This window comes from Numenius arquata, chromosome 1, assembly GCF_964106895.1.
Source record: "Numenius arquata chromosome 1, bNumArq3.hap1.1, whole genome shotgun sequence".
NCBI classification, from domain to species: Eukaryota; Metazoa; Chordata; class Aves; order Charadriiformes; family Scolopacidae; genus Numenius; species Numenius arquata.
This window is the reverse complement of record NC_133576.1, coordinates 132,806,240-132,818,797: the sequence shown is the minus strand read 5'-3', so window position 1 is coordinate 132,818,797 and position 12,558 is coordinate 132,806,240. Positions and strand designations below refer to the sequence as shown.

Sequence of the window (12,558 nt, the reverse complement as noted above, 5' to 3'; positions counted from 1 at the left end):
GCAATTGCCACCCAAACCATCTGATTCCCTGATATAGTCAGTTATCATCAGCACAGGTAAACCGGAGGGAGGATTGCAGTGCTGACTACCAGGTCTCTTGCTAAAGACTGAGTCTGGCCCTGGGCTGGTGCTGAACACTGTGTTTTTTTCACCCAGCTGCAAACGGGTATGTGGGTAACTGGAGCAGAGAGTCTCAAGGTGGACTCAAGAGTCTCTCAAGCTGCCACATTGCTCCCTTCTGCGGCACGAGGCAGGGAGACCGGGATACCGTAGCTCTCCAAGTCTAACAAGGCTCACATATGTATCTGACACTTTTTGGCTGCCTAAATTTTTATTCAGACCCATCGGTATATCTGATACTGCTACATTAATGAGGACCAGGGAGTAAGCTGCGTGCTCTTAACTCCCCCCCCCCCCCGCCCCTCACGCCCCTCTCCTTCACACTGCTTAGCAATTAGCTCACTCCCTGGCTTTGTTTTTGGGACTGCTCTGAGTAACTCTCTCCAAGGCACCTGGATATCACAAGGCAGGTCCTGAACAGCGTGTGCCACGTCACTTGGCCGTGTGCCATGGGATTCATCACTGGCGTTAATGTTTAAGAAACATTATAGAAAGCGCCTGCTATTCCCAGTATACAGCCTTGCTCACGCGACAAGGAGAGCTCCTGAAAACATCAGGTACTTGCATGGGCAAAAGTAAATGTCCTCAATACTTTTTTAATTCATGTGACTCCTTCCCTTTCCAAGACTATTTTGTCCCAGTTCCAATCAAGGGTAAGTTTCTCCCAGGACAGAGTAGCCTGGGCTGGCATCCAATGCTAGTTGGGCTATCAGCAATATTCCCATGCCACTTTACCCCTAAGGCTTCTCCCCAGAACAGAGTATTGCAGCCCCGCGGAAAAGAGTCTGGAGCAAGGTCAGGGCTGTGCCACCTTCTTTATTAGTGCACCGTCAGATTCTCTCTCGGCTGGCCCAACAGGAGACATCCAAAAGCCTCCAGTTCTGAGCAGGCAGATCAGGGCTGCTGCACAAAGGAACAGGGTATCCTGTTGGGTCCTTCTTTACCAGTTTTCCTTAATGTGAGTGGGACAAGTCCTAAAAAATTGGAACCGCTTGCAAAAACGTGTCTCAGAAGTGAAATTATTAGCCTTGTGCAATTATTCATATTGTACGTGCCATAGTTCCCTGCCCACAAGCACAAGGCAGCAAGCAAGCCCAGAGTAGTACCAAAGCCAAAACACGCAAGCAAGAGAGCCAGAATCCATATCTTAGGCAATAATTGCCTTTTCTGCCCACAAGCAGCTCTTTAATGGAGTAATACAAAAACAGCAAGCCAGGCACTGGGTCCCAGCCAAAGTCCAGACAACGTTGCAGCAGGTTATCTTGCCTACTCTGCTTCCCTACGGGGGTCAGGACCCAGCAATATTCACCACCCCCCCCTCAGTCAGCCACGCAACCGCAGCTGCAGGGGAAACGTACCTCGGCGTTAAAGCCGGATTTAAAGTTATCTCTAGGGCCCTCTACTAGATTTTAAATACCAACTGTCATAGACAGAGTTCTACCAAACACAGGGTTGCTCGGTCAAGCACGCTTGACTGAAATAGCATAACTGAACTATTTAGGCCAAAATTCTTCTCCTGCAGATTTGCTGGGAGCCTGCAAATAGTCTCCCAGCGGCTCCAAGTTCTGCGAGCCGCCCAGCTGCTAAATTTGACATGCAAGTATGCTCTTGTAACCTTCTTGGAAGGAACGGTGGAGTTTTTTTGACAAATTTGCTCTATCTCATTGGGAGCAGTGAAGGCTGGTCTGAAGCCTGATCAAGGAGGGGAACTCTCCTCCAGGCTCTGCAGGAGGAGAATGCGAGGCAGGCTGGAAGGGGGAGGGATTTTCTTGCTGTGGATCTGTTCCAAGCCTGTGTTTGACTGCAGGTTAGTTTACTGATCTTCCTATTTCCCTCGGGACGTGTCTCCCGTTAGGTCTTCAAATAACCTCTCCTGACTTGACCACTGCACAGAAGGTACAGAGTGTACTTGTTCCATCAGGACTGAGTGTTGCAAACTGTTACTTAACAAAGACCAAACGTAAAATCCCACACCCAGCCCATTTAGTCCCCAAAATAATGAAAATTTATTTCAGAAGTAAATTTCCAGAAAGCCAACTCTACCCTAGGCTGCATCAAAAGAATTGAGGCCACCAGGTCGAGGGAGGTGATTCTGCCCGTCTACTCTGCTCTGGTGAGACCTCACCTGCAGTATTGTCTGGCTCTGGGGCCCCTGATATAAGAAGGACATGGACCTATTGGAGAGGGTCCAGAGGAGGCCATGAAGATGTTCAGAGAGCTGGAGCGTCTCTCCTATGAAAACAGGCTGAGAGAGTTGGGGTTGTTCAGCCTGGAGAAGAGAAGGCTCCAGGGAGACCTTATTCCAGCCTTTCAGTACCTGAAAGATGGGGGGGGACTCTTAATCAGGGAGCGTGGTGATAGGAAAAGGGGTAATGGTTTTAAACTGAAAGAGGGGAGATTTAGATTCGGTATTAGGAAGAAATTTACTCTGAGGAGCAAACTGGAACAGGTTGCCCAGAGAAGCTGTGGATGTCCCATCCCTGGAGGTGTTCAAGGCCAGGCTGGATGGGGCTTTGAGCAACCCGCTCTAGTGGGAGGTGTCCGTGCCCATGGCAGGGGGGTTGGAACTGGATGATCTTTTAAGGTTCCTTCCAACCCGAATCAGTCTATGATTCCAAAATTTCAAGCTAGAAGCAGATGCCAGTTTTGCAGCTGAACTAGAACCGTGGGGGCCGTTGGGGGTCATGGAGGATGCTGCGGGCAGTACTGGCGGCTCCCCCCACCCGGCGGGGTAAGGGTACCGGTACTGGAGGAGGGTGGCGTGGGGAAGACTCCCGAGCCAGGGGGGGGCGAGAGCATGGTGCTGCGGGAGGGGACACACGGGGGACACGCATTCGGGGGACACACGCAAGGCGCACACACACAGAACACACTCTCATGCGGGGCCCACACACAGGAGACATACGCGGGGTCCACATGCGGGACACCCGCGGGACACACACCCACGGGACAGGCGGGACACACACACACACACACTACACACACACGAGATACGTGGGACACACACACCACGCGGGACACACACTCCCCCCCACGGGACAGGCGGGACACACACGCACCACACACACACGGGACACACACACGGGACACACGGGACACACACACACACACACGAGATACGTGGGACACACACACCACGTGGGACACACACTCCCCCTCCCCCCCCCACGGGACAGGCGGGACACACACACACCACACACACACGGGACACGCGGGACACACACACGGGACACACACACACGGGACACACACACGAGATACGTGGGACACACACCACGCGGGACACACACTCCCCACCCCCGCCCCCCACGGGACAGCCGGGACACACACACGAGACACGTGGGACACACACACACTACACACACACGAGATACGTGGGACACACACACCACGCGGGACACACACTCCCCCCCACGGGACAGGCGGGACACACACGCACCACACACACACGGGACACACACACGGGACACACGGGACACACACACACACACACACACGAGATACGTGGGACACACACACCACGTGGGACACACACTCCCCCTCCCCCCCCCACGGGACAGGCGGGACACACACACACCACACACACACGGGACACGCGGGACACACACACGGGACACACACACACGGGACACACACACGAGATACGTGGGACACACACCACGCGGGACACACACTCCCCACCCCCGCCCCCCACGGGACAGCCGGGACACACACACGAGACACGTGGGACACACACACACTACACACACACGAGATACGTGGGACACGCCACGCGGGACACACACTCCCCCCCCCCCACGGGACAGGCGGGACACACACACGAGACACGTGGGACACACACACACACCACACACAGAGGAGACACTTGGGACACACACACATGAGACACGCGGGACACACACCCGCGGGAGAGTGTCACCCGGGACACTCACACACAGACACACACACACGCAGCGCCGTGCGCTCCCCTCCTCAAGCCCACGTGCAGCGCGCGCCCCACCGCGCGGCTCGCGCCACCCCGCCCCCGCCGCTCCCCGCCCCCCGGCGGCCCCGGATTGGCTGCGGGCCTCACGCGAGCGGCGCGGAGGGGGGGGAGGAGGAGGAGGGGAGGGAGCGGAGCGACTGCCCGCGAGTAACCCCGCCGCCGCCAGCGCCCCGCGCGACCTTTCTCCTGCATCGGCGGTGACGCGGCGGCTGCGCGCGCCCCTCGCCCCCCCACCCCCAACAGTCGCCGCGCAGCGGCAAAGATGGCGGCGCTGAGCAAGTCCATCCCCCACAACTGCTATGAGATCGGGCACACTTGGCATCCGCGGTGCTCCTGGGCCGTCCTCCACGTCACGCAAGGAGCGCTGACCGAGTCCCTCCGCATCTACAGCACCCTGTACCTGGTGGGTCTGCGTGGGGGGAGTCCATGAGGGGAGGGTCTGGCCTGAGGGGGGGCGAGAACGTGAGGGGTATGGTGGGGTTCTGACCTGGGGGGAGGGAGTAAAGACGTGAGGGTTATGGTGGGGTTCTGACCTGGGGGGGGGGAGTAGGGCTTGAAGGGCATGGTGGGGGAGGCTGACCTGGGAAGGGCACAAGGGGTATCGGGGAGGGGGGAGTCTGGCCTTCGCTTTGGGTGGAAGGCCATGAGGGGTATCAGAGTGGGAGGAGCCTGGCCTGGAAGGGAAGGGTACAAGAAATGTGTGTGTGTGTGTGGGGTGGTCTGAGGTGAGGGAAAAGGGTATAGCGGGTGTTTGGGGAGGGCACGAGGGGTAGAGAGGGCAACTTGGCCTGGGGTGGGTGGAAAAGGCATGAGGCATACCGAGGGAGGGAGGCTGGTCTGGGGTCCGGGGGAGAGGAGTATGTTGGGAGAGGAAGGGCAGGAGAGATGTCAAGGGGCAGCCTGACCCTAGGGTGAGGGGACAGAAAAGCAAAAGGGATGTTTTGGAGGGGAGTCTGGTACTGGGTAGGAGAGAGATGGTGTGTGTGTGTGGGGCAGCTTGGTTTGAGGGCTGGATGGCCTAAGGATTGTGTGTGTGTGTGTTTGTGCTGCTTGAGGTGGGGAGGGGCAGGAGAGGGAGAGTGTATTGAATCTGGACCTAGGAACGGTGAAGAAGGGCATAGGGGGTGGTGGGGTCTGGTGGTGTAACATGCTGTGAGACAGGTGAAGCTGGTGGTGTAGGAGGGCATGGGCACAACCTGGACATTGTATTTTTTGTCATTTACCAGTACCTATGATATCTGAGTAAAAAGACTTAGTATGTGCCTGGGAGGCTAGCATTGTACCTTTGGCAGTAGCAAGCTTAATGTACGCGTGTATTGCTGTTGGAGACACCTTGATAGTCAGTGCCTTAGAATCAAGGAGATTCCACTGTATAATGAAGCAAGGCTACAAAAATACATTGAAGCTAAAGGAGTCTAAGTATTTAGAGAAAATCCTACAGGTGACATATCTTAGCTTGAGCGTGCAGTTGGACTTGGTTATATCACCTCAGCAGCAGCTGGCTTGCTTCCAGCAAATTAGGGTGTAGGTAGAGGAGTCGGGATCTGTTTGCATCTGTCTGCGTAAACGTATCCTGAAAGCTGGTCTAAAGTGGAATCGCTGCAGGTGAGCACGCGCTTCCTTCTGTCCCCCACCTCTGTGTTTCTTCTGTAGTGGTGCTTGGAGGATTGAGTAGAGAGCTGGCCCCAAGCTAAGTCTTAAAGAAAGAAAAACAAGTCATTGAGTCTGTACTTTCAACTCTGTACCAGTGCTGGTAAAACAAAATTGCCATGACATGTAATAAAGAGAAGGAAAGCGGTGGGATTGCAACAGTCCTGGCATAATTCATTTAAGCTCCCATTGAAGTGTTCTGTGAGTGAAAATTGTAACAATATCCACTTACATGGTAAATAAAGTTAATAACTGATAGCAGCATGGACCTAGAGAGTTGTCATGTCTGGCAGTAAACATTTTCACTCTGAACTGACACAAACAGAATTGGCAACTATTTGCATGAGCATACAGTGAGATGGATCAGGAAACTAATACAGAGAAGAATATTACCTCTCCTCCCCTCCCCAGTAATTTTTTCTTTCTATCTGTTTTCTGATCCAATTTGCTGTGTGGGAGCATGAATACTTGTACCAGCAGAGAATGGGCCTGAAATGAGCCATGAGAGGTGCCATGGTGATCTGTCAGGTCTGGCTAAAGATAAAGCAGCTTAAAGAGCTCTGTAATTAAATCAAAGTTCTCCAGCAGTCAAGCCTGGTAAAGAGATTCCTGGTCATACCTATGTTATGGTTCACTCAGTTGTGCAGTCAGGGGTTAGGGAGAAAGCTCCCACTTTTTATTTCTTTGAAAAGAAAAACAAACCCAGAAATCAAAAATGTTTTCCAGATCTCTTTTACATGGTGGCCCCATGAACAGTTAAGTCTTGTCACAAATCCAAAGTGGGGTGGGAACTTTCTCAACCAATGTCATGCTGTACTGCAAAACATCTGCATCAGTTTTTACACTGCCTTCTTTACAGTTTTTAACTTTCTTAGGTTTTTGTTGACAGTGTTCAACTTGACTTATCAGAGTAATCTAAAGCTGAGCTGCTCTAAAATCTTGCTGCTATCTAAAGAGGGAGGAAGCAGTTGTCTTCCTTTGCCTCCAGACACATAACTGTACTCCTTCCTTTATGTGGTCTTGGACTTTCTCTCTCCTTGAACAAATTCGATTCATTCACTAACCCAGAAGAGGTTACTACCCTGCTTTTAGCTGGGGTAATTTTCAGCTGCATTAATGAACTGAATTGATTTATTAAGCAGGGTTTGACGAGCACCAGAGCTAGCATAAGGTAAAGAGTGAAAGGGTGCAGTATGAACTGCAGAGGAGGAAGCAGAAGCCTTGCACATTAAGTAGGTTGGCAGGGAAAGAACACTCCTGAATTAAGAAAATCACTAAGGTCATTGTTTGCTGGACTTCAAGCTGTGCTTGAAAACCTTGTGTTTGTAAATGAAGTATTATAGTTGGGCAGTACAAACGTTCAATCCTTTTCTGTATTCTGAGATTCACATAGGGGGATGAACTTAAGTTGTTTTATCTTTGTAGTTATGCCAGTGTATGTTCAGAATGTTTCTGGTACTGCTTAGTCCCAGTCCTTTGTACAGCTCGGCAACACAAAATTGCACTTCATTTTTTTGATGTCAAGCCTGTAAAATGACTTCTTGCGTGTTTGTTCCTGCTGTTTCCACAAGCTAATAATGAAGGCAAATAGATAAAAGAGTTTCCTCTCACAAAAGCTTGTGTGGAAATGAATGAGAATGAATAGATGAGAATAAATAGCCAGAGGTCATTTTGGGAGAAAACATGGTTATGGACAGTTAAAATCCAGAGTCCAAACTCGTAATATCTACCCTCCACATATCTTAAATGTTTTGCTGCTCTTCAGTCAATGAGAGACTGATGGAGCCAAATTAAGTGGTGCTAGTGTTTGATGAGTAAAATACTGGTTTTCAGTGAATGGCTGCAAAGTGTCTTTGCTTTTAAGTAGTACTGTACTGGAGCTTTTTGTGGGGGTTTTGTGTGTTTTTTTTTTTTTTTTTTTTTTTTTTTAAATAACTGTGCTTGAATTTTTTTTTAGTTGGAAAAAATATAAACTTCAGATATCATACTTTTGCTGTTTTTATTTTTGCTCCAGATTGATTGCTTTAGAAAACATAGGTTTTATTTATAAATTGAATTTTCCCTCCCCATAAAAAGTGACTGCCAGGAATGCCTATTTTATAATTAAGACTGCTTGTATTTCACAAACCAAATATCGCAATGCACAAGTCTTCTGAGACCCTCTCTTACAGCAGGGGGAAAAAAAGAAGTTAAAAACTGCTTACCACCTATAGCCCCAGAAGAAACCCTAAACAATCTCCCGTAAACCTTATAGTTACACTTTTAAAAAACTCCCTGCCTTGGTATTTTAAGAAAACTTTACTGAAAAAGTCCTTCATCAGAGTTTGTTGTACTTTGTTCTATCTATAATTCTGGTTTTGAGTATTCAAGAGAATGTGAAGGTGTAATCTTGTGTTTTCAAAGTTGAAGAATTCAGACTTCTAGAAATTCAGAGATGGGGAAAAGAGAATTATTTCACAGGGAAATTGCATGGGGCTGGGGGAAGGGAAATGAGAAGCTGGAACATTGGATATGAATTGTCTCAGCTTTTGTTTCCTGGGATTTCTGTTGATTTCACGTGGGAAATCCACCATTCATCACATGAGTTAGAGAAAAGTCCTCTGTTTTGTGAGGGTTTGTAGGTTTTAGGTGCTGTTTTGATTATGGTGCACGTTTTGCAGCAGATGAATATGCTTAGTTTTTAGTATGAACTCTTTGTAGTAAATCTAGTAATTGGATCTGGTGGTAACATTTTCTCTTAAACTAAATAAAGTAAAAAATCGTCTGTTTGCTACTTTGCAGTTAAGCTAATTCTTCTAACTTTTTGCCTGTGGGATGACAAGAGTCATTCATGCCTTTCACCTTTTCTTTCTCCTATTCTGATAATTTGATTTCTTCACTTAACTAAAGCCAGGCTCCCTCCCTGCCTCTCCACCCCAACTTCTGTCCTGCCCATCCCCTCTCTAACACAAGCCTTCCCTTTCCCGCCATCTTTCCTGCCCTTCCTCCCCAGCACTGGTCCCTTCTCACCCCACATCTGCTGTCCTTCCCTCACCCTGTGTGCCTCTGCGGCTAAATGACACAGCCAGGGAACAGCTTGAGCACTGACCCCATCCTGGTTCACGCTCACTGTTAGTTTAGTCCTGGCTCTGACTCCAAACACCGCTCTCCAGGACAGATCTGCTGGCACTGAGGAGAGGAGCACCCAGCCTCAAGCAGTGTGGATGCCAGTGGGTCTGTGTCCTCTGCACTGGTGGATGGTCCAGCCAACTATTTAGCAGAACAGGTGTAACCCGAGTCTGCTATTCCAGTACAGTTTTTAATGATCCTCGGGACTTGCTGCATTTTATTAATTTCTTACACTTAATTTTTTCTTGTATCCTTTTCATACTGATTCTGTTATCACTTTTGATGCTCTTCTCATACTTATTTTGGACTCATTTTGGTCTCATTTATGATATTTTTCATAGTTGTGCCATATCTGCTTTTTCCTGTGGTTGTAACAGACTTCAGATTCTTAGATTGTAGAATCATAGAATGGTTAGAGTTGGAAGGGACCTTAAAGATCATCAAGTTCCAACCCCCTGACATGGGCTGGGACACCTCCCACTAGACCAGGTTGCTCAAAGCCCCATCCAGCCTGGTCTTAAACACTTCCAGGGATGGGGCATCCACAACTTCCCTGGGCAACCTGTTCCAGTGTCTCACCACCCTCACAGTAAAGAATTTCTTTCTAATATCTAATCTAAATCTCCCCCTGCTTTCAATTTAAAACCATTACTCCTCATCCTCTCGCTCCACTCCCTGATAAAGAGTCCCTACCCATCTCTCCTATAGGCCCCCTTCAGGTACTGGAAGGCCACTATGAGGTCTCCGCGGAGCCTTCTCTTCTCCAGGCTGAACAACCCCAACTCTCTCAGCCTGTCTTCATAGAAGAGGTGCTCCAGCTCTCTGATCATCTTCCTGGCCCTGCACTGGACCCATTCCAACGGGCCATGTCCTTCCTGTGTTGAGGACTCTAGAGCTGGACGCAGTACTGCAGGTGAGGTCTCACCAGAGCAGAGTAGAGGGGCAGAATCACCTCCTTCAACCTGCTGGCCACAATTCTTTTGGTGCAGCCCAGGATGCAGTTGGCTTTCTGGGCTGCCAGCACCAATTCCTTCTTTTTCTTTCTTTGTCAGAAGTTTTTTTTCCTACTCACAATTCCATTGCTGATATCTTCTTTGGCCCTCTTTGCCCCCTGAGTGTCTGTATTCTTTCTCTTAATCTGCATTAATAACTTTGTAAGCTCCCTAGGGCAGCATTGTATATAGTAGAATCATAGAATTGCCTAGGTTAGAAGGGACCTTTCAGATCATCGAGTCCAACCATTAACCTAACACTGCCAAAACCACCACTAAACCATGTCCCTAAATGCCACATCTACCCATCTTTTACATACCTCCAGGGATGGTGGCTCAACCCTGGTCAACCTGTTCCAATGTTTGATAACCCTTTCGGTGATGAAATTTTTCCTGTTACCCATCCTCAACCTCCTCTGGCACAACTTGAGGCTGTTTCCTCTTGTCCTATTGCCTGTTACTTGGGGGAATTAAAGATACAACTGAAGACAGCAATTGTAGAAGTACAAGGTGTTTTTTCTTCCTGTGTAAAGCGAGAGGGACATTGGTACTAGTACAGCATGGGCCAGGTAGTCATGCACATGGCAGCTGGCAGGTCTCTTCACAGGTAAATCACTGATTGACTAGAGGTAACAACAAGAACAAGCCTGATTACTGCACTAATGAATAATTTTGAAAACTGTTGGATGGAAGGCAGAATCACCAGCCAAGGATCACGGTGAAGCAGAATGAAGCGTGAGTGTCGCATTGCTTTCCTGGCTGTGTGCACATTGCTGTAGGGTAGGGCCAGAGGTTGGTCCCAAGGATGGATGGTGCACAATGGCTGCACTGCTCCTGCTTCAGACTCGCTTCATGTGCAGTTTCTCTTAGGGAGAGCTGTTTGGACAGGTCCTGAGCAAAGCTGAGGAGCCAACAGATACAAAAACTCATCCTGTCTCGTAGACATAGTCATCATGCGTCATCTTTCTGAGGTGTGTGAGAAGGCTGTACTGACCAGATTGTGTTCTAAAATAATCCAGAATTCCTGAGTGTATTAAAATGTGATGCCTTGTTTGTTTGTGCTGTGAACCCTTTGAAAGGAGGGTGGGGAGGCTAAGAAGGATGTTAGTGTTACCCTTGAATATGCTCCTGTATGCCAGCTTGGATCTCTGGGGCAGGCCATCAAGAAACTTACTTCTCTCAGGACCCGGTTCCTGGGCTTGCTGTGATGGTGGTGTGTGATTGCGTCGTGCTGGGATATCTGATCATCTCAGTACTGTCTAGTGTCCCGTATCTCTGTGTTGAGTTATGAATGATGTGTAGGTCGGTGTGTCCTTGCCTTTAGATTCTTCTGGAAGCCAGGTTAAAGATGACTAAAATTAGCGTTAAGTGTTACTAAAGTAAGAATCTGGTTGTGACATCTTCATTCCAGGCTGTGATCATTCTACTCTGTTCAGGTGGCTTTCGGGCCAGACCAGTAAAATTCTGTCATAAATTGAAAATAAAAAAAAAAATAATAGTTTTTTGTTGAGATACTGTGAATTTCAAAAGAATCAGGTAAAGAATTCAGCTGAGCTGAAGAATTTATGCTCAAAGATGCAAGGAATAACCTGGAGCTTGCATCGAAGTAATGGTGAAAACCAGGGAAAGCCCCAACCTTGACTGACTGAGCAAAGATCTTGGTAAAGGCACTACAAATGCCGGGAACCAGCAAAAATCATGAAAGGGACTGTTTATCAAGGAAGCGTAAATCTGTTAAGTTGGTACAGCTGTATAGTCGAGTGCAAGAATTTCAGGGTAGGAGGGAAAATAATTGAAAATTATTCTGAGTTAGACATTTCAAGGAGAATAAATGAGTAGAGGGCTATTTTTCAAGTACAAGGGAAACAAGTGGTGAAGATAAGTCATCATGGAATAAGAGTGATGCCAGGACTGAAGGTAATTTAAATGTCATTCAAAGAGTATGTGAGTACTGTTCATTTCTTTTTTTAGTTGGGTGGGTGATATGGAAAACTTCAGAAAACGCAAACAAAAACAACCCAACCCCCTGATGGTGATCACCTCATATAACATCTCACAAGGGACAGAGGAAGTGAGAGCAGGAGGCATGCACTCTTCCTCAGACTATTGCAGGAACTGATTTATGAAATGAAAAAATCTGGAAGCCAGGCTTTGTAATCTGTGAAATCAGGGAGGGACCAGCTAATTGAGGAACAACAAATCTGAATGTTTAAGAGGAGGCATGAGAAACAAATTGCTGATTTCAACAACAGTGTCTTTCAAAACCCAAGTGTTACCCGAGGGCATTTTGAAATTAGGCTACTCCGAAGTGCTTAAAAATAATTTTTATAAAGCAAAGGAATCATGTTCTTGTAAAACTCATACAGAATTGCAAATGGTTATAAAAGAACATATAAATAATTAAATATAATTATGAAAAAAATCTGACATCAGTCTGTAGATCTGCCTGCTGCTTGAGTAATCTGATGTATTTTCTTAACTGGTTTACATGCTGGGGATTGTGTCGCTTTTAGCATGCACAAATGACTTAAATTATAACATTTTCCTTGGTTTTTTAATGACTTGCAGCATATGTATTATATAAACCATCTACACAGCATTATTGATCGTCTATAAATTTGCATTTTAAAGGTGCCTAAATGTGCCAGGTAGTCACTCTTATAAAAATCACCGAATTCTACCTTCCTGGAGATTTGGCTAGGT

The 12,558-nt window shown here is 48.0% G+C and overlaps 1 protein-coding gene across 2 annotated transcripts in view; it reads left to right on the top strand.

Annotated features, from left to right (window-relative positions):
* The first annotated feature begins 4,287 nt into the window (after positions 1-4,287).
* Positions 4,288-12,558, top strand: part of TMEM135 (transmembrane protein 135) — a 186,409-nt gene continuing 178,138 nt past the window's right edge. Inside the window, exon 1 of one of the 2 annotated variants that reach the window (XM_074148217.1) lies at positions 4,288-4,508. In XM_074148217.1, coding sequence (XP_074004318.1) covers positions 4,368-4,508 — 141 coding nt within the window. In that variant the 5' untranslated portion in view covers positions 4,288-4,367. The remainder of the gene's footprint in view (positions 4,509-12,558) is intronic. The other variant, XM_074148225.1, reaches the window with a different exon arrangement.